We start from the raw sequence: 19,821 nt of genomic DNA on the forward strand, positions 1-19,821 counted from the left end.
AGCAATTGGGCTAACGCATCCTATCTGTATAATTAAATCAATGAATCAACTTTTTCTCATATTTGGTGCCCAAGTATTTATCCAGAAAGGACTTAAGAACAATACTGTATACTTCCACACATGCTTGCCAGTTACTGTTTTAGAATTCTGTATTTTTTTCCTTCTATTTGATATGGTAGCATGATATGGCTAGGGTTAAAGTTTGTGAATATTTCATCATGTTTGATCTGCTTTTTCTTTGTTTTGCTAGTTTGCTTAGTTCTATGCATTTTTTTCTGCTGTAACAGATATCTTCTGCAATATGTTTCTTAAGAGGCAAAGCACATGAAGCTCTAGAAAACCGTGCCCAGGCGCGATTGTGGTGGGTTCCTTTGAGGACTTGTGATTAACTAAGCCTTTTTTAACCTAAGAAACAGATTTTTTAAATTTTTTTTGCTTGCATGAACAATAGTTGAATTATGATATGTTAGAATTCAATGAAAATAATTAATATGGAAAGCTCCCTTAATATGCTGTTTTCTTTGGTTCAAGGTACAAAGCTGCCATAAAAGCTGACCCTTTATGCTATGAGGTATGTCTCAATCTTTTCCTTGCTTTTCTATAGTTGATGGAAGTGTATATTGTGCAGTAAATCTACCTCGACCTGCTGTTAAAAATTCATATTTCTTTAATCTGAAATTGAAGTACCAGTAAATAAATTCAATATTTGCCCTTTCAGCAGAGTTTTTGATGGCTTGAATTATTTCCTCTTCATGCAATTTTTCAAGTTTCATATTTACCATGTCTCCTTGCTCTCAAGCGTCTCAACATATATGCATCAGTGCCCTAATTTTCTGCTGGCCGTTTGGTGATTATGTCAGGCCCTGGAATGTCTTATTGAAAATCACATGCTCACGTGTGAGGAGGGTAAAAGCTCTTAACTAATCCATCAGAATCTTCGTTCATTGCAATTGCTGTTTAGATGGGTGAATTTATATATTATCTAATTACAAATTAATTCTTACACTTCTTCCATGTTTTGCTCCTTCCTTTTCTCCATGCTGAACATCAGAAGCAAATTTGATTTCATCATTGCAATTTGGTAGTGAAGATGGATGGCTTTCATCATTCTATTCATGCTTGATAAAGAAGGTAACATTTAGTGCTATCCGAGGCTCTGTTCAATTTGAATGTTTTGTATTGTATGTCAGTGGATATTAAGGGGAAAATTGTTTTACTTGTCTTTTCTGCAAAACAATGTATCGTGTCGATTGATTATGATGGTGACTTTGTGCATGCATACTGATCAGGGCTTTTCTCTTCTCTTCTTTGTTATGCAGTATGAGAAGGAAAATGTTGTGGAAGCCAAGTTTCGAGACCTTGAGAACACAGCTGCAAAATTGACCAATCTAATCCTTCCTTCCTGCGTACACTGAAAACCAACACTGACCTATTAGCCTGCAAAGCTGAATACTACAATCAGTGCGGTGAATATCAGAAATGTTTTGAGTTAACATCTGTGTAAGTTTGGGACCTGAGTTGGAGAGTGCAGACTGGAGTGCAATACAGTTGTGCTTTTTATCTAAATATCCGCTGCTTCTTTTGTCCTTCTCTGCCTCTCTTTCCTAACTGAGTTTTATCTCTGTTACAGTCTGCTTGAGAAGGATCCTTTCCATAACAAGACTACCTTAGTACATCTGGCAGCTGCAATGGAGCTTGGACATTCAAATGAGCTCTATCTGATGGCATGCAATCTTGTGAAGGATTATCCTCAAAAAATTTTCTTGTACTACTTATCATTTGTTGTCTTCTGTATCATTTGTTATAAGAACCAGTTATCTTTTTTTTGTCTTTCAAATTGCTCTTAATATGCATAGACTCTACTGCATGTTGAGGGAGATGTTTCATATTGAAATTCTATTCAATTTTGATAACCTTAGAAGACAACTAGAAGGCCTAAGCATTTTAACCAAATATATGATCTAATTGTACAAGATATCGTTGCCTACTTAGATGACCCTTGGGACCCAAACAGAATATCTAAATTCTTGATAGGCTTGAATATTGGGTTGAATTATTTACTGTATTGTGATGATTACTTGATGTTATTTTAGGGCGTTATCTTGGTTTGCGGTTGGTTGCTATTACTATTGTATCAAGAAGTATGACCAGTCCCGTCGATATTTCAGGTACACATAGCTTGTCATCATGTTAGATGTGGCTCATCCTGAAACATCTAACACTACCTCTTTTGTAATCCGTTATCATTTTTGGCTTTTGAATTATTTCAATAATATGAATAATTGACTTCTTTGCTAATTAAAATATGATAGTTGTAATATAGTCACTTTGAGTATCTCTTTGAATTTCAATGCAGTTGGCATTTTGTTTTATAATTTGTCGAGTGTTATGCCTTGGTAGGGGCTGTATATCCTTGCTGTGAAATATGATTATATGTTATTATTAACCCTAGTGTAGTAGTGTACATAAATGCATGTATGATAAGTATTTCACTCATCAACCAAAATTTATGCTGTGACATGTAAAAATTGGAGACATGGATCAATTATTTATCTCTGAGCATGACTTAGATTTTTGCATCCTCTACCATACAGCAAGGCAACAAGTCTAGATGGAACATTTGCACCAGCCTGGATAGGCTATGGGAATGCTTATGCTGCTAAAGAAGAGGGTGATCAAGCTATGTCGGCTTACCGAACTGCAGCTCGTTTATTTCCTGGGTAGTGTATCAACTTTTGCAATTAGAACATTTTGATTCAGATATGGTTGAGTGGTTTCTTGTGCCCGTATCTTCAAAACCATTTCAAGTTTTAGATATGTTTGAGTAGGGGTGCTGAGAAGTTTTATTTAGCCTTTAGTCCTTTGCATGATTCTTTGTTTTTACCTCTATTGTTTTAAAGACTTCTTCAAGATGAAACGAGACTTATAATTTAATTAAATTTCTTTGAAATTTGCTTCTATTGAGTCATTGCGTCCACCAAATAACAAGCCACTACATTTTTTATTTCCTAACTTATGATTTATATGTGAGATTCTCACTTGCATGTATTGTGTCCATGAGTGCTTAATTTTCTAATTACGTATGAAATCCTCTTATTATGCATGAATTGTTCTTTTACAGGTTAAATCTTGATATTCTCTTATTCCAGGTGCCACTTGCCGACTCTTTACATTGGAATGGAATGCATGCGAACTCACAGCTATAAGCTTGCTGAGCAGGTGCCTACCACTAAACATACTGTCAACTATAGTCTGTCTAGATCCGGGTTAAGTTTGGGGAACTGGAAATTGATGGGGAGCTAATAGAGAAAGAAAGGGAAAGAAGTAAATCTCTGTGAGAATATAAGCTGGAATAGCACTCTCCTTCAGTGAACTGTGCAAATCATGCATTATTCATATATTCTTCGTACTTCTGTGCTCATGGTAATGAGCATATGTTTCTCTTCAGTTCTTTTTGCAGGCTAAGGCGATTTGCCCCTCAGATCCACTTGTATTTAACGAACTTGGAGTTGTTGCCTACCATATGCAAGAGTAAGGATATTTTCTCAGCTTTACAATCACAAGTCGCCAAAATTAAATCTATTTTCTTTCAATAAACCATATTATATTACAATCTCCTCTTTGAATTCCTCCCCTCTCCTTGTGTTTTGCAATTCATGTGATCCTTAGATGTTATGTAGGTAACCAAAATTTGGTTGTGGTAAGACTAACTAGTATGGTAACCTTGACCAAGGTTTATTCAGCGTACCATTCACTTGAAATAAATTTCTGCAATATATAAGTGCTGAGCACTCAAGAGTTTTGGTTAAACAGATGGAGTTTGAACTATGGAAATCCCAGTGGCAATTCATTTGTATTTTGAGGAGTGCGTGACTGTGTTTATTTTTCATAGTTTGGAAGATAACTTAAGCTCACATACCTAATAAGTTTGTGCTTGCAAAGTTTGGCAGCTGAGATCTGCATGTAAGAATTCTTGATATTCTTGATTTAAATTGTTATATGGATCTTGGCACACATGATTTCTTCATACATGACTCTGATGTTCCAATTATCTATGCTGACATAGGGTTACCCAATACTAGTAAAGTCAGTATTTCCATTTTAAGTTTCATGCACTGGGTGATTCTGACACGCATAATTGTTATCCATGCTTCAGGTATAATAAAGCAGTATGGTGGTTTGAGAAAACATTAGCCCTCATCCCATCCTCTTTAAGTGAAATGTGGGAACCAACTGTAGTTAATCTTGCCCATGCCTACAGGAAATTGAAGTAAGTTGGTAAATTTAGCTCTGTGGTCATTTTACTCTTTTTTTATTCATAAGTTTCTGAGTGCTTGATAGTTTTTAGCTTACAAACTCATATCCTCTTGTGAATTTCAAATCCTATCGTTCTTATAATCTTCACTATTGAAGGATTAACTTAGGTGACTGAGTGTCTGAACTGAGGTGGCAATCAATCCAGCCAGCTTATTTCAAGATTTTTCTTATGCCCATAATTTTTCTGTATCTTAATAGGCAGTTTGTTTTTGCTTAACCTTGTCCTCTATTTCAGTAGGTCTGGATTTCTTGGTCATGCCATGCATTTAAAATTTGATGGAAAGTTGTTTTATCTTCTCATCAGATACTATCAACTGTGTTGATTGGGGTTCAGCATTCTTGATCCTGATTTTGCTTAAATCACTGTCTCAGGATGTATGATGAAGCGATTTCGTACTACGAGAAAGCACTTGCATTATCAACAAGAAGCTTGAGTACGTATGCTGGTTTAGCATATACGTACCACTTGCAGGTATCTAAGTCTCTTGCCCTTTTTTCTTTTTTCGCTATAGTATATTGTGTAGGCGGAAACAAGCTTTGCTGCATGAACCAATCAAGCTCATTAGGTGTAAAGAGTCTGTGTTGGCCTGGCAATTGGATTACTCTTGACTTGATGAATTTTTGAAACAATTGTTGATTAAAACATGAATTGAGTGAAACTTCTGATAGGGGTTTTTCCCTATATGTAGTTAGCGAGATAATGAACTATTGAAATTCTTAATGCATTGAACAATAGAAGTGATTAGTTATTGGATATTTCATGTACACTAAGGAGTTGATGAGTCGGTGATCACTGTGTTATAGAAAATGTCTGAAAAGCTAGACCCTCTGTTATTTAGTGTCATGGTATTGGTAAAAGCTTTCGCTCTATTGTCGCATGACTCGCGTCCTCAACACTTTCAATTTTCTTGATTCTTAAAATATATTTTTCACCATTCTCTTTCCAAATATTTTCTCCTAATATTCTGTTAATAGGCTGTTTGCGGTTGTAATTCTTGCAGGATGACTTCACTACAGCTATTACTTACTATCACAAGGTAAGTGTCTGTATATATATCGTAAAATCTATCAGTAATATGCATATTATATTCATGAGAAATCTATGATTGGTTTGCTGTATCGTGAGTTAATATAAAGCATTTTCATGTGGCAAATGTTATTCTCAATATCGTGCTAGTAATTTCCGGCCAGCGTGGTTGGTTTATGGTATTTATTTGCGAGTAATAAGAATAGAAATTGGGAGTTGGAATTTTACAGTCATTAATATTTGAGTGATCAGTTCACTTGGAAATGGAGTTGCCTATTGTCACATGATCTATTTTTACACTTACCACATATAATATATTTAGGGAGAAAAAGTCAGGGAAACACAAAGTTATTTTCACCCTTACAAGGGCTTCAAGTCTGGGAATCAAATCCTCATTGTCTGTTTCTTGGGAACGTAGGAACTGTTTCTATTTTTTTTTAACATGGTAGACTGATCTTGCACTAGATCATTGCTAATGTTCATGGCATGATCATTTGTTGGATTGCTCAACTGCCTTATGAATTATCATTGTTGGTTTGAAAATCAGGCTTTATGGCTCAAACCAGATGACCAGTTCTGCACTGAAATGTTAAGTTGGGCTCTAATGGACGAAAGCCGATGTGGTGTGCCGACTATCCCTTAGTTAAATTCTGGTGAACTGTGATTGAGTTTCTAAGGGGGTAGCTATATTCACCTCGTTACGTGTGTGTGTGTGTGTGTGTGTGTGTGAACCATGCATTAATGTCAAGTTATCGCATGGCAATTCTTATATCTTGTATTGTAAGTTATAGTGGAGGCAATATTTATTTTGTTGATATTTTGCAATATGTAATTGATCGATAGTTTTTCTCCTTGTATTGTTCTTAATCTCTGCTGTCGATCTTGTCTTTCCCTCGGACTGTTGTGGATATTTCTGAATGTTTCCTGGGAATAGAAAACTCTAATGGGGAGATAAAATCTATACTCTTGACATGTACTTAGATTAAGCGTACAGCATACTGCAAAATATGCAGTTTGATTACAGAAAGAACAAGATAAACAAGAGATTCGACAATGGTTACTGAAGAGTACTGAAATCCTGATCATTCTTTGACAGGGCATGAAATGCAAACCTCCGAGTTTTAGAGTTTGGACCGTCAGTGTCTAGTATGAATAATTGTTCATCCAATGTATAATTCAGGGGAAATCTTAAAAAGAAAAGAAAAGAAGAAGAGTCTGAAATTACTGAATCTCAAATCAGATTTGGTTCTTACATGTTAATTGGTCCTTTTATAATTATGTATTGTTTTCACATTATCTCGAGTTGATAAAAAAAAAAAAAAAGGAAAGTGAATTCATGAAAAGAAGTTTTCTAATGATAAAATGAACTTATGTCACTTCAGACAGATTAAAATAAAGGTTATATAATCTGTCATAAAAATAAGGAATCTAAAAACAAAACACTGGGTCAGGTTGCTACTATCCATACCAGATGTCTGCTTTAACCCAGCATATTAGCCGAACGCGGACTGATCGGGTTAGCTAGACCTTCAGACATGGATGTTAAGGAGCCATGTTGGAGGAGCTTTTCCTTAACAAAAACAAAAAGGATGCCATATTAAATTACGGAGCTTGACTACACACAACCACCGGCCGCTTTTGGGATCATTTTCCCATCTTCCCACTTTTACTTGTGATTTAAATAATATCATTTCATCTTTTTAAGGGTGACACCATATTATCTTTATTTTAAAATGTGTTTATTAAAATAAAAACTATTAAAAATATAGCTTTGACAATCCGAATTTGGTACTACTCATTTTTCAACGACTACTCAAACTAAAGCCTTCGTCTTCAGGCACTTTGTTTCGGCCTGCCAGAGTTCAATATTTTTCACTGATGGAGAGAACTGTGCTTAGGACTTCATCATAATCTCTCTGTATTAGACCTCAAAACAAACTATTTATCTTATCAGCTGGACTGCTGGAGTAACAACTAGTAATTTCGTTAGCATCTTCTGATGTTCTAAATTCTCTCCAGTAAATGCAGTTCATTCAATCTAGTGATTCAAGGACCAAACCAATCATAAATAGACAAATTTCAAAGCAAGCACTCCCGACCCACCGCTAAAATGCCTATTCATAACTAATTTGATCTATTTATCGTCAGTATACCAGTTCTATCTGCAAATTTGCCATGATTCAGTCCTTCTTTCCCCTGTGAATATCGACAAGATATCTATTCAAACGTTGGCCAAATGTCTGCGTTGAAAATGACTCAGTGACATGCCTCCTAGCTTCTCTGCCCATTCGCTCTGCCTCCTGAGGATCTTGAATGAGTTTGAACATTGCTTGAGAAAACTCCGGTGGAGTAGGATCACAAAGGAACCCTGTCAAACCATGCTTGATTGACTCGACAGGTCCACCACTATTGCATGCAATAACGGGTTTATAAGCTGCCATTGCCTCCAAAGGAACAATGCCAAAGTGCTCATCCTGCATTAAAGAGCTCCATGTAAGACTCTCTTCAGCTAATTCCAACTAGAATTTTGGTAAATAGAAGGTTTTGCGAACCTTTGGAGTGTAAAGGACACAAAGGCATTCTGAAAGAAGAGCATTCCTTTCAGCTGTTGAGCAAGATGTGATAAACCTTGTTCGACTTGATACCCCTTCCCTTTCTGCTAAGTCTTTTAGCTCTTCCAAGTACTCTACATTCTCTTTCAATCGTTTGTCAAAGCCACCTGGAATAAGTGATGACAATATATTTCATGCTTATCCATTGATCACAGCTGACAGATGTTAAAGAATGAAGTGAATTCATATGCATACACACGTGCATGCAATAGGATGCTTTTTAAGAAACTTGAATGGTTTATATTCAGCACTCATACTGTCAAGAAATACGTTACAATTATCCATATACTAATCAAATTTCTTTCTAACTCTATGCACACAAAAATGCTAGTAGTACATAACTTTCTTGGTCTCCACTATTTCCATGCTCAACCAATCTTCCCCTTCCCAATTTAAACTTGTTATTTGGAACTCCATATCGCATAATATGGTGCTGATATGCCAAACCACTAGGAAGTTGGGAAATAAAATAATGCATCTAACATCACTAAAATGTTTATCAACCTATCCCTGTGAATGAGAAAACAAAAGTAGAAGATGCTCACCAACAACCGTCAAGGAAGCATTAAATGCATCCTGATGAAGAGCATCTCCTTTGAGGGCGTGGAGCTGAGCAAAAGCTGATATTGCTAATTCTATGTTCTTCTTCCTTTCAAAGCGGTTAATGGAAAGAAAATTGAACCTACAGCAGGAGAAAGAATACACGCATCAGCCCACAGAACTTGTAATGGAGTCATACAATACATGCAGAATTTTAAGAAGCTTGCTACATAGAGAAAGCAGCCAAAAACAGCTACAAACGCGTTATTTACTTAAAGGAATTGGGTTCATTGAACTGATCCACATTGACTGCAGGGTACAAAACAGCTGGTCGAATCCCTCGAGCATCCAGATGCTTGAAAGTATTTGCAAAAGTAGATGCAGTGAATTTGCTGTTAACAAGTATCAGATCAGCCATTCCTACAATTTGGTCAAACTTGATCATATGAGTGATTCGCTTTATATGCAGGCAGGAATTTCACGAGAACAAAACAGAGCCTTAATGAAGTCCAACCAGTTGTTATTTCTTCTATATAGTCTATTGGCTTCCTATACATCCTCCTGAGGAAAGTCGTGTGTTGAGCCAGCAATAAGTCTGGAAAATGACAATAGAATACAACCTATCGAGAAAATTCAACAAATTAAACAATCCTCATTATGTCCAAGTGTAAATTTAATATATCATATTGTAACTACCTTTGCGGACTTCTTAAGTTTCAGGACTGGAATAACTACAGAGACCTGATCAGCCAGTATAACATCAAATGATGGCCACAAGAAAAGAACACAAAGAGCAACAAAGAGACACCTCAGGTACGCGCATAAGGCATGAAGACGGTAGAAAATATGCCGAGGAATAAAAGAACCGTACACAGTAACTGGAAAGGTACCTGAGCATTTATGTGTCAAACTAATTGTTAAAACACCATTAGGGGTTTCAACTAAACGATTCTGATCAAATAATAATTAAAATATAAAGAATAGAAGTGCTACACAGGCACAAAGAGTGAGAGAGATATACCAGCGGTAGTCTCCTCAAAGCATCTATTTTTATCATGATGAGCAGTAAAAATATGAACATTATGGCCATGGGATGCGAGCTCAACAGCAGCATCCACTATTAATCTTTCAGCTCCACCTACAAGGCATGCAAGATATCCGTAACAGCACTAAAAATAGGTAGTCATCACAACATCTAGTTTAAAGCAGAAAGTAGTGAAATCTAAAAGGATGGAAATAGTATAATGCTACCAATCTTGTGCGTAATGTGTTTAAAACGCCTAAAGATTTTAAAACTAGAAAATGTGTTTGCGATGTGTTTGTGGGCGCAGAAGACCAAGAACCGATTGACCCTCTTGTTAAAAGATTCTGCTTTCAAAGAGCTCATACATTTCAGGGGGAAGAAGAAATAGAATGTCCTAAAAGAGTTGAATACAAAACATGTCAGGCTAATCCAATGTATTGGCATTCCAGTGAGCACCCTCATCATCATATTATCATTCGGTGATCACATAATCGACTTTGCAGTCACCAGAGATGGTGCTCAACTGTCCCTTGTTACTAATTACCAAAATAAATCTCAACCTCCAATCCGATACCTTTCAGAGGCATAGAAATTTGCATATAAATTATTACCTATGCCAAGATCTGGGTGGATTACAGCGATGTTCATCTTCGAGCTTTTTTCTTTTGCCATCAAAGCGACCAAGCCAATAAATTTACAGTGAACACATTCGTTGGAGATTCCGTAGAGCCTGTTCTACAGCCAACGAATAATTTATAGTCAAGTCAGCGATGACCCGACAGCGTTCGCTCTGCAGAAGGAGAAGAGAAAGATCGGAAACCGATTCTTCTGAGTTGAGTTCTGAACTTCAGAATTCTGATGCCTGAAAAGGTTAAACGTCGTCGTTCGTCCTCCCAAAGGCAAATAGAACGTACGCATACAATAGTAATTAATACCACATCTGATTTTTAATATATAAATTTATTTAACTTTTATTTTGATCCTAAATATAAGATCTTAATTCATTTTATTTCTCATATTTATGTATTTTTTCTAAGATAATCCTTCTAACAATGGTAATTCTAGCCAATACACTTGATTAGCAAGGATATTTTAGAAAAGACAATACATATTTATTATAAATAATTAACTTAACTTATTTCTTTAATCTTTTTAAATTAGTCAACTAGCTCTTATAATTAGGATCAGAGATAGTAATTATTTCTGCTAAATATCTATGGTCCTATGGTATTTTCCAATCTAACATCCATGGGTTTACTTAATTCCATATAACAAGTAATTATTTCTGCTAAATATATATGGTATTCTCTAATCTCACATAACTGGGTTTGTTTAATCCCATTAACATGCAATTTTGCATGAGCACTCTTTTAATAAATTTTTTCTAATTTCAATTCTAATTTTTACTTCTTATTTTCAATATTTCATGCTAAACGGGATACAGGAGTATTAATCTTTCCACTTGCATCTTATCCATTTTACTTCCTCTGCAAATACGAAATAAACATAAATAACATATAATATTTTATAAAAATCCTGATTATACTGTAGAAAAATACATGCGACATAAAAACTGTGTCATATATGATGTAGAAGTATGGTAATTTGCTATAAATTTCATAATTTATATTGATATATGTAATTGATATATGAATGATCTATTTTATAAAACGCTAAACACTAAAGCCGGAAAAAAACCACTGAACACCTTTTTTTAAAATAATAAATAAGTGCCAATATTTATGACTTGCAAATAGTAGAATTTGATATGGATCTTATTACAAATTGATCATATTAATATATTACTGTACTTAATATAAAAGTTAGTTTGACATTTAATTTAGTTTTCAATATAAATTCTCGATTCACTTTGTTTCTTATATTTATCTATTTTTTAAAATAATGTTTATATTAGTTGAACATGTTAAAAGTTTAATCAAATGATAATTCAGGTACTAACTATATTTTAGATTTTTTTGTGCTTTCCTTCACTTAATAAAAACATGATAAGTGTGAGAAAAAATTGACACAATTATCATGTTTGTATTTTATAAAGAGTCTAACTCATAAGTCATAACCTTACATTTTGAAAAAGAAGTGATTGATTATTTTGTGCTAGAGTTTGGCCCCAACAAGCGTTAAATTTTTTTAAAAGATAAGAAGGAGTTTAATCCTTTACTAAAATCTGTTTAGATACTTATAACTAAAAGATAAATTATATTTCCATGCATCAAAAGGCAATAAATCTAAGAATAAATAATGAGAAGCCGGAAAATTCTAAGAAAAGTTGGAGAAAAGCCTCCCTTTAAAATTTTATTAGTAAGAAGGAAGTAAATCAGAGTACTAGTACTGCAAAATTTACAACAAAAAATCAATACTTTATTTATACAAAAATTTACTAGGTTCTTCTAAACATCTCTTTTACTAAAAATTTAGGATATTTTTCTGGCTTTCATTCATTTACATTCTACTCAACTCTCTCTGATACTAATCTCAACTCTTGTTGGGATTTTGTGGCCTAACAAAAATGTGAAATTGTGAGCTCAATCAGTTAGTAAAAAATATATTGAGTATATGAAGAAAAAAAAAAAAATCTCAAGCATCAACCTTGCCTCCACTTGGCTCCTTGATTGAAGCTAATAGTCAAATTGGACAAATGTTGCCCCTAGTTTTGGTGGCTAAGGTCATCATTGCTGAATCCAGCTTAACTTGAAAGGATTCTCATACTCAATATTGACCAGCTGAACCAATTTTGTTTAACTTTCAAGTTTATTCATATCTTTAAAAAATAATAAAATTTTTCAGTATTTAATACCATTGAGTCGGCCAATTTATTTTTTTATTTTTGCAAGTTATACTCTAATTGAAAGAGAAAGCTCTTTCAAAATAATTTATTAAATTTTACAAATAATTATTTTGTTATTTTGATCTCTTTTAATTCTCTCAGTATGCAGAGTGCCAGAGACTTTACATTTGAAACTTAAATATAAAGGATCCAATTATCAATACCTCGCTATAAAGGCTGACTCTGCCTCTTTTTGGTGCAATTTATATGGCTCTTTGCTCTTTAAATTTGTTTGTATCATTCTTAACCTTTCACCTACCAAATCATAGTGCAGGTGATGGAATGATCATTCCAAACCATCTAAGCCACTCTCAATCATTGTACGCAAAGGTTTTCCTTAACCTTCATTCTAGGCAAAATGTCTTTTTTATCAACTAGTTTTGATAAATTTATTCGGCTAAAGTATATGCCTGGTCATCTGAATTTGTATTAATTTGTAATTTAGTCTTTTGAGTTTATAAAATGTATTTTTAACTTTTAATCTCAAAACCATAAGCCTCATGCAATAGAAAATGCTAGCTGAATAAATTTAAATGGTGGAATTGTAATTAAACGCTGAGAAGACATGATTAAAATTCAAAACATAAAAATAATTATTACTTCCGGTTCTAATTATATGAAATCGTTTGTAGTCTACAAATAAAATCTTATAATTAGGACTGGAATTAGTATATTAAAATAAGAATTGAAAGTTAGAGTATGTTTTGTTAGTATTTAAATACAAAATTACCATTTAAGATTGCTAAATTAATATTTTCTGTTAAATGACAGTGTTAAGATTAAAAAATTGAATTAAAATTTGATGCAAAATTAAAAAATTAAACGTGTACTTTATCTTGTTGTTAGACTTGCATGCAATAAAATAAACTAAATTAGTTTCAAGAAGAATATATTATCACAAAATTTCATATTTTTTATTTGGTTATGATTACAATCATTACATATGAATTATTATGCTTAAACAAAATGCCGAAGCAAGACAAGTGCAAAGGCAAGTAGGAGGCAGAACATATACATAATTGAGCAGGATCAATTTTAACTGCTGTAAAAATGATAAATCAAGTTCATAAAGAAAATGTCACTCTAGAATTTTTCACACAAACCAGATAAAGTCATTAATATATTATATTTTATTTTAATAATTTACTAATATCTCCTACCTAAAATTACTCTTTAAAGATGCTCAAATAAGTTTAAAAAAGATGCTCAAATAAGTTTAAAATGTCATTTTTTTTTATAAATATGATGTTAAAAAATTATAAATGATTTTACATCATCAACAAGTAACGACTCATTGGCCCAACAAAATTAACAACTCATTTTTTTCATTTGTTTCAAACAATACAATAATATTTTTTTTGTGTGTACAAATTTAGAATATCTTCAAATTATTTTGGATTTAAAATTAATTTTTATTGGACTAGAAACACTAAAATTAAAGCCTTTCTAATAATTGCATTTCTAGAAACTCGAACATTTTATTCTTTTAACCTCTCATTTCAAAAAAATACAATAACATTTTTTATTGATACATTACATAGCCAATCATTTTACTCTTTTAACCTCACATTTCATCAATATTTATTATTATTATTCTCCTTACGATTGCGTCCTCAAATAGTTTGAGAAAATGACAGTTATAACCCTACTAGACGATTAATTATAATTACAACAAACCCATAATTTTAGTAATCTCATTGATGGCCAAAAAAATGTTGAAATCTTATTAAAACCATACCTTTTGTCTGCAATTAAAAAAAATGAGTTAACAAATTTTTTTTTTCCAAATCTCTTTTTTTGGTAACATATTTTCCCAAATTTCTGACGCCCATTCATAAATCAAAAATGAAAATTATTAACTAGTAACTATTAATTATTGTTTGGGGAACAACTTCAAAACAAACGGGCATGCGCATCATCACAGCCTTCAGTGACTGGTTTCCTCACCCACTTGTCATTTTATCATTTCGACAGTGTTTGGTTTCTCTGATTCAATCCCAAATCAGTCTTACCCATATTGAGTTGTTCTCCCTTCTCCTTTTTCTCACTTGTAACTTTCTCTCTGTAAATCCCCCCCTTCCCCCTCTTTCTCTCTGTTTCTCTCTCTCATGAGAGTTCAGAGCCCTAAGCTATGTCTCTGAGAAGCGTTTTTCGGTCTCGGAAATTCTGTAGATCCTTCAAGGAGGTTAGGGCTATCGAGGAAGATGAGCGGAAGGGGCGGCTTGGCGGTGATTCTGACGACGGTGAGTCCCCGCCATACGGCCGTTCGTGGGCCACTATGCTGCCGGAGCTTCTTGGGGAGATCATTCGCCGGGTTGAGGCCACCGAGGACCAGTGGCCCAACCGCCAAAACGTCGTTGCTTGCGCCTGCGTGTGCAAGAGGTGGAGGGATATCACTAAGGAGATCGTGCGGTTCCCTTCTCGCGACAGCGGCAGAATAACTTTTCCTTCTTGCCTCAAGCAGGTATTGCTTGGAATTTGATTTCTTTTTTCTTTTTCCCTCTCTTTTATAGGTTATTGGATTATTTGACGTGTGTATGTGAAGCCGTGAAATTTACTCTGGGTTTCTATGAATGGTCCCTGGGACTGGATAAATGATTGATATTTAATCGAGTGGAGGTGCCCTGGATGTCATTTCAATTTTCAAGTGATTCGGGAATTCTATGATGTTTTGCTGCTGATTCCTGCATCATAAACCAATCTCGACATTATTCAGTTAAAATGTGAATTTCTTTGGGTGGGTAGATTTTATTTTTTAATAATATTTTTCTGTGAGGATCAGCATTGATTCTGGATCTGCGGTTAAATCTAGCAGTAGTGTTTGTATAGTTCGATGAAGGAAAGCGAATTGAGTCCAGTGATGAACGTTTCTGGGTATTATTGAACGAATTTTGGTTTATGAGACGTTTTCTCAGATGTAACTAGTCCAGTGATACGCGTTACTTTGTTATCATTTACTGTCTCTTCGTTGAATCAGTTATTTTATTCATGCTTTTGTCTAATGATGCTTTATTCGTCTACGGACAGTGATGCATTTCATATGTGTTACTTCAAATGATGCAGCATTTCACTGTCATTATCATCCTGTGAGCATTTTTTTTGTTTGGTTATTACTCATTTTCATCTTGTATTAAAATCTTATATTAAATTAATAAGGCAAGGAGTGAACAATTCTGTTATATATCTATGACTTGCAGCCAGGACCACGTGACGTCCCTCACCAATGTATTATAAAGAGGGATAAGAAGACTTCGACATTTCACCTATACCTTGCCCTTACTCCACCATGTAAGTAAGTATTGGTAAAATGCTTCTTTTCCCCCCTGTAGATATCAAGTAATGACTTCTTCACTGGACTTCAATGGTCTTCTTTACTCTTTCTCCAGGGTAGCATATTGACTGAGTAAAGTCTTTTGTATGTGTGAGAGCTAGAAGTGGATGGTATCTAATATATCGAGTGCATGACTCTAGCCATTCTAATTTGAACCAATATGATTTAACTTCAGTTCAAGTGAATAATATGTTTCAAATGTCGTGATTCTACTTTCCATTGACCAGATTCAGTGTCGGATGACCGACTATAGTCAACTTATTGAACTTTACTTGTTCCATTCATTTGTCTTAAGTATTACAATGTCCCTACCTTTTTAAAAAACAAAGAGAAGGTCAGAAGGTGAAAGAAAAAGGGGTTGTTCGTTCTGTTCATAAACAATAATTGGATGTGGCATGCAGAAGTGGAAAAATTCATGCTTTTTTGCCTTATGTGTTGAACTTCATTTGTTTGAGTACTAATTACTCCTCTGGTCCTTAATATAAGACCCATTTAACTAATTTGATTAGATTAAGAAAGTTAGATAAGTTAGTTAATTATAAGAAAAGTGACACATTTTTCCTAAAACACCATAATCATCTTTCTTAATATCTCATCTTCCTCTTCTACTTGACTATGGTTGGGGGGTATCCACAGGGGTAATTTAAAGAAAATTGATAAATATGAGAAATGGGTCCTATATTTAGGACCAAAACCAACTCAAGAATTGGGTCCTATATTAAGGACCGGAGGAGTATTTTGACATCAGAAGAAGAAATATTATTTATTTTAAGTAAACTCACATGGAAAACCTCTGCAGTGAAGCTTCATCTTTCAAGAAACATCTGTTGTAGTAAATCATTATATGTTATTGAAGCATTTTTGGTAGAAGAGTTTGATTTCCTGAGATTTACAATCATTATTTGGCATGGAGCATGGCTTTTTAAGCCTCTTGGTTGTAGCACCCTTTTCTTGTCGCATCTTAAAAGTCTTAATTAATGTTTTTGAGGAGTCTGTCTATTGGTTTAGCTTCTGAACCTCAGTGAGCTATTATTATGTGTAATCTTGTTAAATTACTAAATTTCTGTTTGGTCCGTAGTCCGTATATTACGTTGCCTGAGTAGATCAATGAGGAGAGAAGGCATGTAGGATATAATTGATTCAAAGGAGCTTTTGGTTAAGTGTATGTTTTTAATTGTGGAATTATTTATTATTATTATTTTTTTTTTTTGGGAAAAGTTAATTGTAAGTTTAATGATTAATATTTTAGACTCTGATGATTTCAACGCCAATTTATTTGAATTATTTATGGTATGTGCGTGCTGCATGCTTTTTGATTTCTTTGTTCGTTTATTCTGATATAATTAATTATAAATTTTGGCTCATTTTATTTTGTCTTCTTGTCCTTTCTCTCGCCAGCATTCACAGATAGAGGTAAGTTTCTCTTGGCAGCTAAGAGATATAGGCGTGGTTCTGGTATCGAATATATACTTTCACTTGATGCTGATGACATATCGCAAGGAAGTAAAGCTTATGTTGGAAAGTTAAGGTAAGCATTCTATTGGTGTAAACAAAATACACCCTTCTGGTAAAAAATGGAAAAAAGTTTGAGTAAGATGTTATGTGACAGCTCTATACCTACGATATGGATGGTATATGTTCTCAAAATGATTTGCAGAGCTACTTACATGGGTGAATGCTTTATGTGAATATGTGGTCAGTTCTCAATCAATCTTTTACTTGTGTATTAAACTCAATTGGTGAAATCTCTTTACAGCTCAGATTTTCTTGGCACCAACTTCACAATTTATGATAGCCAGCCTCCCCATTGTGGTGCAAAGCCATCAAATGGCAAGGCCAGCCGTCGTTTTGCCTCCAAGCAAATAAGCCCTCAAGTTCCTGCTGGTAACTTTGAGGTGGGGCAGGTATCGTACAAGTTCAACCTTTTGAAGTCAAGAGGGCCAAGGAGGATGGTTTGCTTACTGAAGTTCCCAAACCAATCATCAGGAGAAAGTTCAGATAGCAGATCTCTGGGTGCCCACAAGACGAGCAATACAGAACAAGCTGCCTCACAATACTCAATCTTGAAAAACAAAGCTCCGAGGTGGCATGAGCATTTGCAATGCTGGTGCTTAAATTTCCACGGTCGTGTGACTGTAGCATCAGTGAAGAACTTTCAGCTAGTTGCGACGGTGGACCAAAGCCAACCAGGAGGGAAAGGAGATGAGGAAACAGTTCTTCAATTTGGGAAAATAGGGGATGATACCTTCACTATGGATTACAGGAAGCCCTTGTCTGCATTTCAGGCCTTTGCCATATGCCTAACTAGCTTTGGCACTAAACTGGCTTGTGAGTAAATATATTTTTTGGTTTCATTATGCCTATTTATTTTATGGATGTCATAAATGAATAGTTATTCTGAATCTCTTTTTTCCCGCATAGTTGAGTTTACTATTTGATTGGAGGAAGTTGATGTAAATGCTCTTCATTTATCCCTAGGATAATGACATCTTCCATAATCAAATAGTCGTCATACTCCTGGGTCAGTTCTATTGGTCTTGTTTCTAATTTTTTTTTTAAATCCTCGCCAGCGTGAGCAGTAAGCTTTGCGGTTTCTGCATTAGGTAATCTTGATTGGTTTTGGGATTGGTGGTAGTCTCTGGAATCATTTTTCCTTTTGTCCAAAGCTAGGTAACGTGGTTGGTAAGCACGATAGAATCATATGCTATAACTTTTTTAAATCATATTTCGTTTGACCATCATCATGCGACCTATTTTGCTTCATTCTTTTTTTTTTTTTTTTTTTTGTGTTTGGTGTAAGCTATGTTTTTTTGTTATTTTGGGGGCGGGGGGTAGCTATTTCAAACCTCATACCGGAAGTGAATGACAGGCAAAACGCAAGTGATGCAGAACAGCAAATTCTGCTCTTCTGACCCACCGTTTTCCTTCTTAAGATGGTTGTGCAAGTATCCCAGGCGAAGTCTATTAACAATAATTAACAATTTGTGATTTCCACGATTAAACTTTTTTTTATGAAAAAGAACTAATGTTCGAGAAAGTTAATTGCACTTTGCAGACAACGTTAACCATGGTTTAAATTTTGATCGCAGAGATGTTCAAATTTAGTGTTTCTATTGATAATGTGCAGTAAACCAGGTGGCATACCGGCTCAATCGATTTTTTTGAATTGATTATCAAAGCGTTTAGCCGTCAACTTATAATTTGATTTGATCAAATTGCGATAAAATAGACAAAAATATATGGTGTAAATTTTACTAATTTTTATTATAATATAAACACAGTAATAAAACTTTTTAAAGGTTCATACAAGAATTTGAAAGCGTTTTATAATAAAAGTTATTTCATAATTAATGCATCATTTGATTTAGTATATGTATCGCTCGAATGTTTCGAAAAATTATTACATTAAACAAGAAAAGTATATATTGAAAGGCAAAATTAATGTTTGATCTTTTTTTTTTGGGAAACGAAATAAATGGACAAAAACTGAAAGAAAAGATCAAATCAAAATTTTGGTAAAAACTTGTATTTTTTAATTTGATTTTTTATTTTCTATTTCCATGACACAAATCATGCAAAGGGTCGCCACACGAGATCATATACACAAATTATTATGAATATTTCAACTTTAAATGTTTCTGGATATCTTTTTTCCTTAACAAAAGATCTTTTGTAAACCAATTTTATTTAATTTCGTTTTAATATTTTTTTTGTAACAAAAGATATTTTATTTAAATAATCATACATTTATTGAACAAAAAAAGAAAAAAATTTCATTAATATCTTCCATCTTCATTTAATGTTGATAATGTACACCGCACGGACGTTTTGCCTGGTACAAAGGATAAATATCCAAACTGAAACATAAACTCTACACACTGAGCTTTTGTACCTTTTTTGGCAAAAGTGTTTTCCACTTCAACTATCTCCAGCATTTGATCTTGTGATCATACATGTAGATTTTACTTATCTTTTAAATTATCTTTCAACAACTAATTTTGCACTCGGATTATTTGGTTTAATCTTAAGCACACTGCACATTTTGTTCTAAAACAGGCAGGCTGTATCAGCCTATGCTCAACTCTATAGGCGTATTTCAGCTTTATTGGCATTCTAAACCTCAAA

The 19,821-nt window shown here is 34.1% G+C and overlaps 2 protein-coding genes and 1 pseudogene across 2 annotated transcripts; 2 read left to right on the forward strand and 1 right to left on the reverse strand.

The window, feature by feature from the left end:
- Positions 1 to 287: 287 nt before the first annotated feature.
- LOC114714868 (anaphase-promoting complex subunit 6-like) lies at positions 288 to 6,053 on the forward strand (annotated as a pseudogene).
- A 1,325-nt stretch (positions 6,054 to 7,378) lies between these two features.
- Positions 7,379 to 10,321, reverse strand: LOC114714864 (alpha-1,3/1,6-mannosyltransferase ALG2). The gene is made up of 8 exons (XM_028899647.1): positions 10,132 to 10,321; positions 9,518 to 9,634; positions 9,193 to 9,386; positions 9,011 to 9,116; positions 8,769 to 8,916; positions 8,502 to 8,638; positions 7,897 to 8,063; positions 7,379 to 7,818 (listed from the first exon to the last, which is right to left on the reverse strand). Exons 1-8 carry the CDS (start codon positions 10,190 to 10,192, stop codon positions 7,525 to 7,527), a joined length of 1,224 nt encoding a protein of 407 aa, XP_028755480.1. The 5' UTR covers positions 10,193 to 10,321; the 3' UTR covers positions 7,379 to 7,524.
- Positions 10,322 to 14,392: 4,071 nt separating this feature from the next.
- Positions 14,393 to 18,206, forward strand: LOC114714865 (tubby-like F-box protein 7). The gene is made up of 4 exons (XM_028899648.1): positions 14,393 to 14,829; positions 15,563 to 15,653; positions 17,095 to 17,224; positions 17,453 to 18,206. Exons 1-4 carry the CDS (start codon positions 14,497 to 14,499, stop codon positions 18,030 to 18,032), a joined length of 1,134 nt encoding a protein of 377 aa, XP_028755481.1. The 5' UTR covers positions 14,393 to 14,496; the 3' UTR covers positions 18,033 to 18,206.
- Positions 18,207 to 19,821: the final 1,615 nt, after the last annotated feature.

This window comes from Neltuma alba, unplaced genomic scaffold (genome assembly GCF_004799145.2).
Source record: "Neltuma alba isolate B1F8T4 unplaced genomic scaffold, ASM479914v2 tig00011546_pilon, whole genome shotgun sequence".
Classification (NCBI taxonomy): Eukaryota; Viridiplantae; Streptophyta; class Magnoliopsida; order Fabales; family Fabaceae; genus Neltuma; species Neltuma alba.

Bases quoted from the DNA above. Each gene is read 5' to 3' on its own strand.
- LOC114714864 (XM_028899647.1), bottom strand. From the start codon at position 10,192: ATGGCAAAAGAAAAAAGCTCGAAGATGAACATCGCTGTAATCCACCCA. The intron at 9,387-9,517 runs GTATATCTCTCT...ATAAATGCTCAG, and splicing joins CTTTGAGGAGACTACCGCTG to GTACCTTTCCAGTTACTGTG. The intron at 9,117-9,192 runs GTAGTTACAATA...TTTTCTCGATAG, and splicing joins AACTTAAGAAGTCCGCAAAG to GTTGTATTCTATTGTCATTT.
- LOC114714865 (XM_028899648.1), top strand. From the start codon at position 14,497: ATGTCTCTGAGAAGCGTTTTTCGGTCTCGGAAATTCTGTAGATCCTTC. The intron at 14,830-15,562 runs GTATTGCTTGGA...TATGACTTGCAG, and splicing joins TTCCTTCTTGCCTCAAGCAG to CCAGGACCACGTGACGTCCC. The intron at 15,654-17,094 runs GTAAGTAAGTAT...TTCTCTCGCCAG, and splicing joins CCTTGCCCTTACTCCACCAT to CATTCACAGATAGAGGTAAG.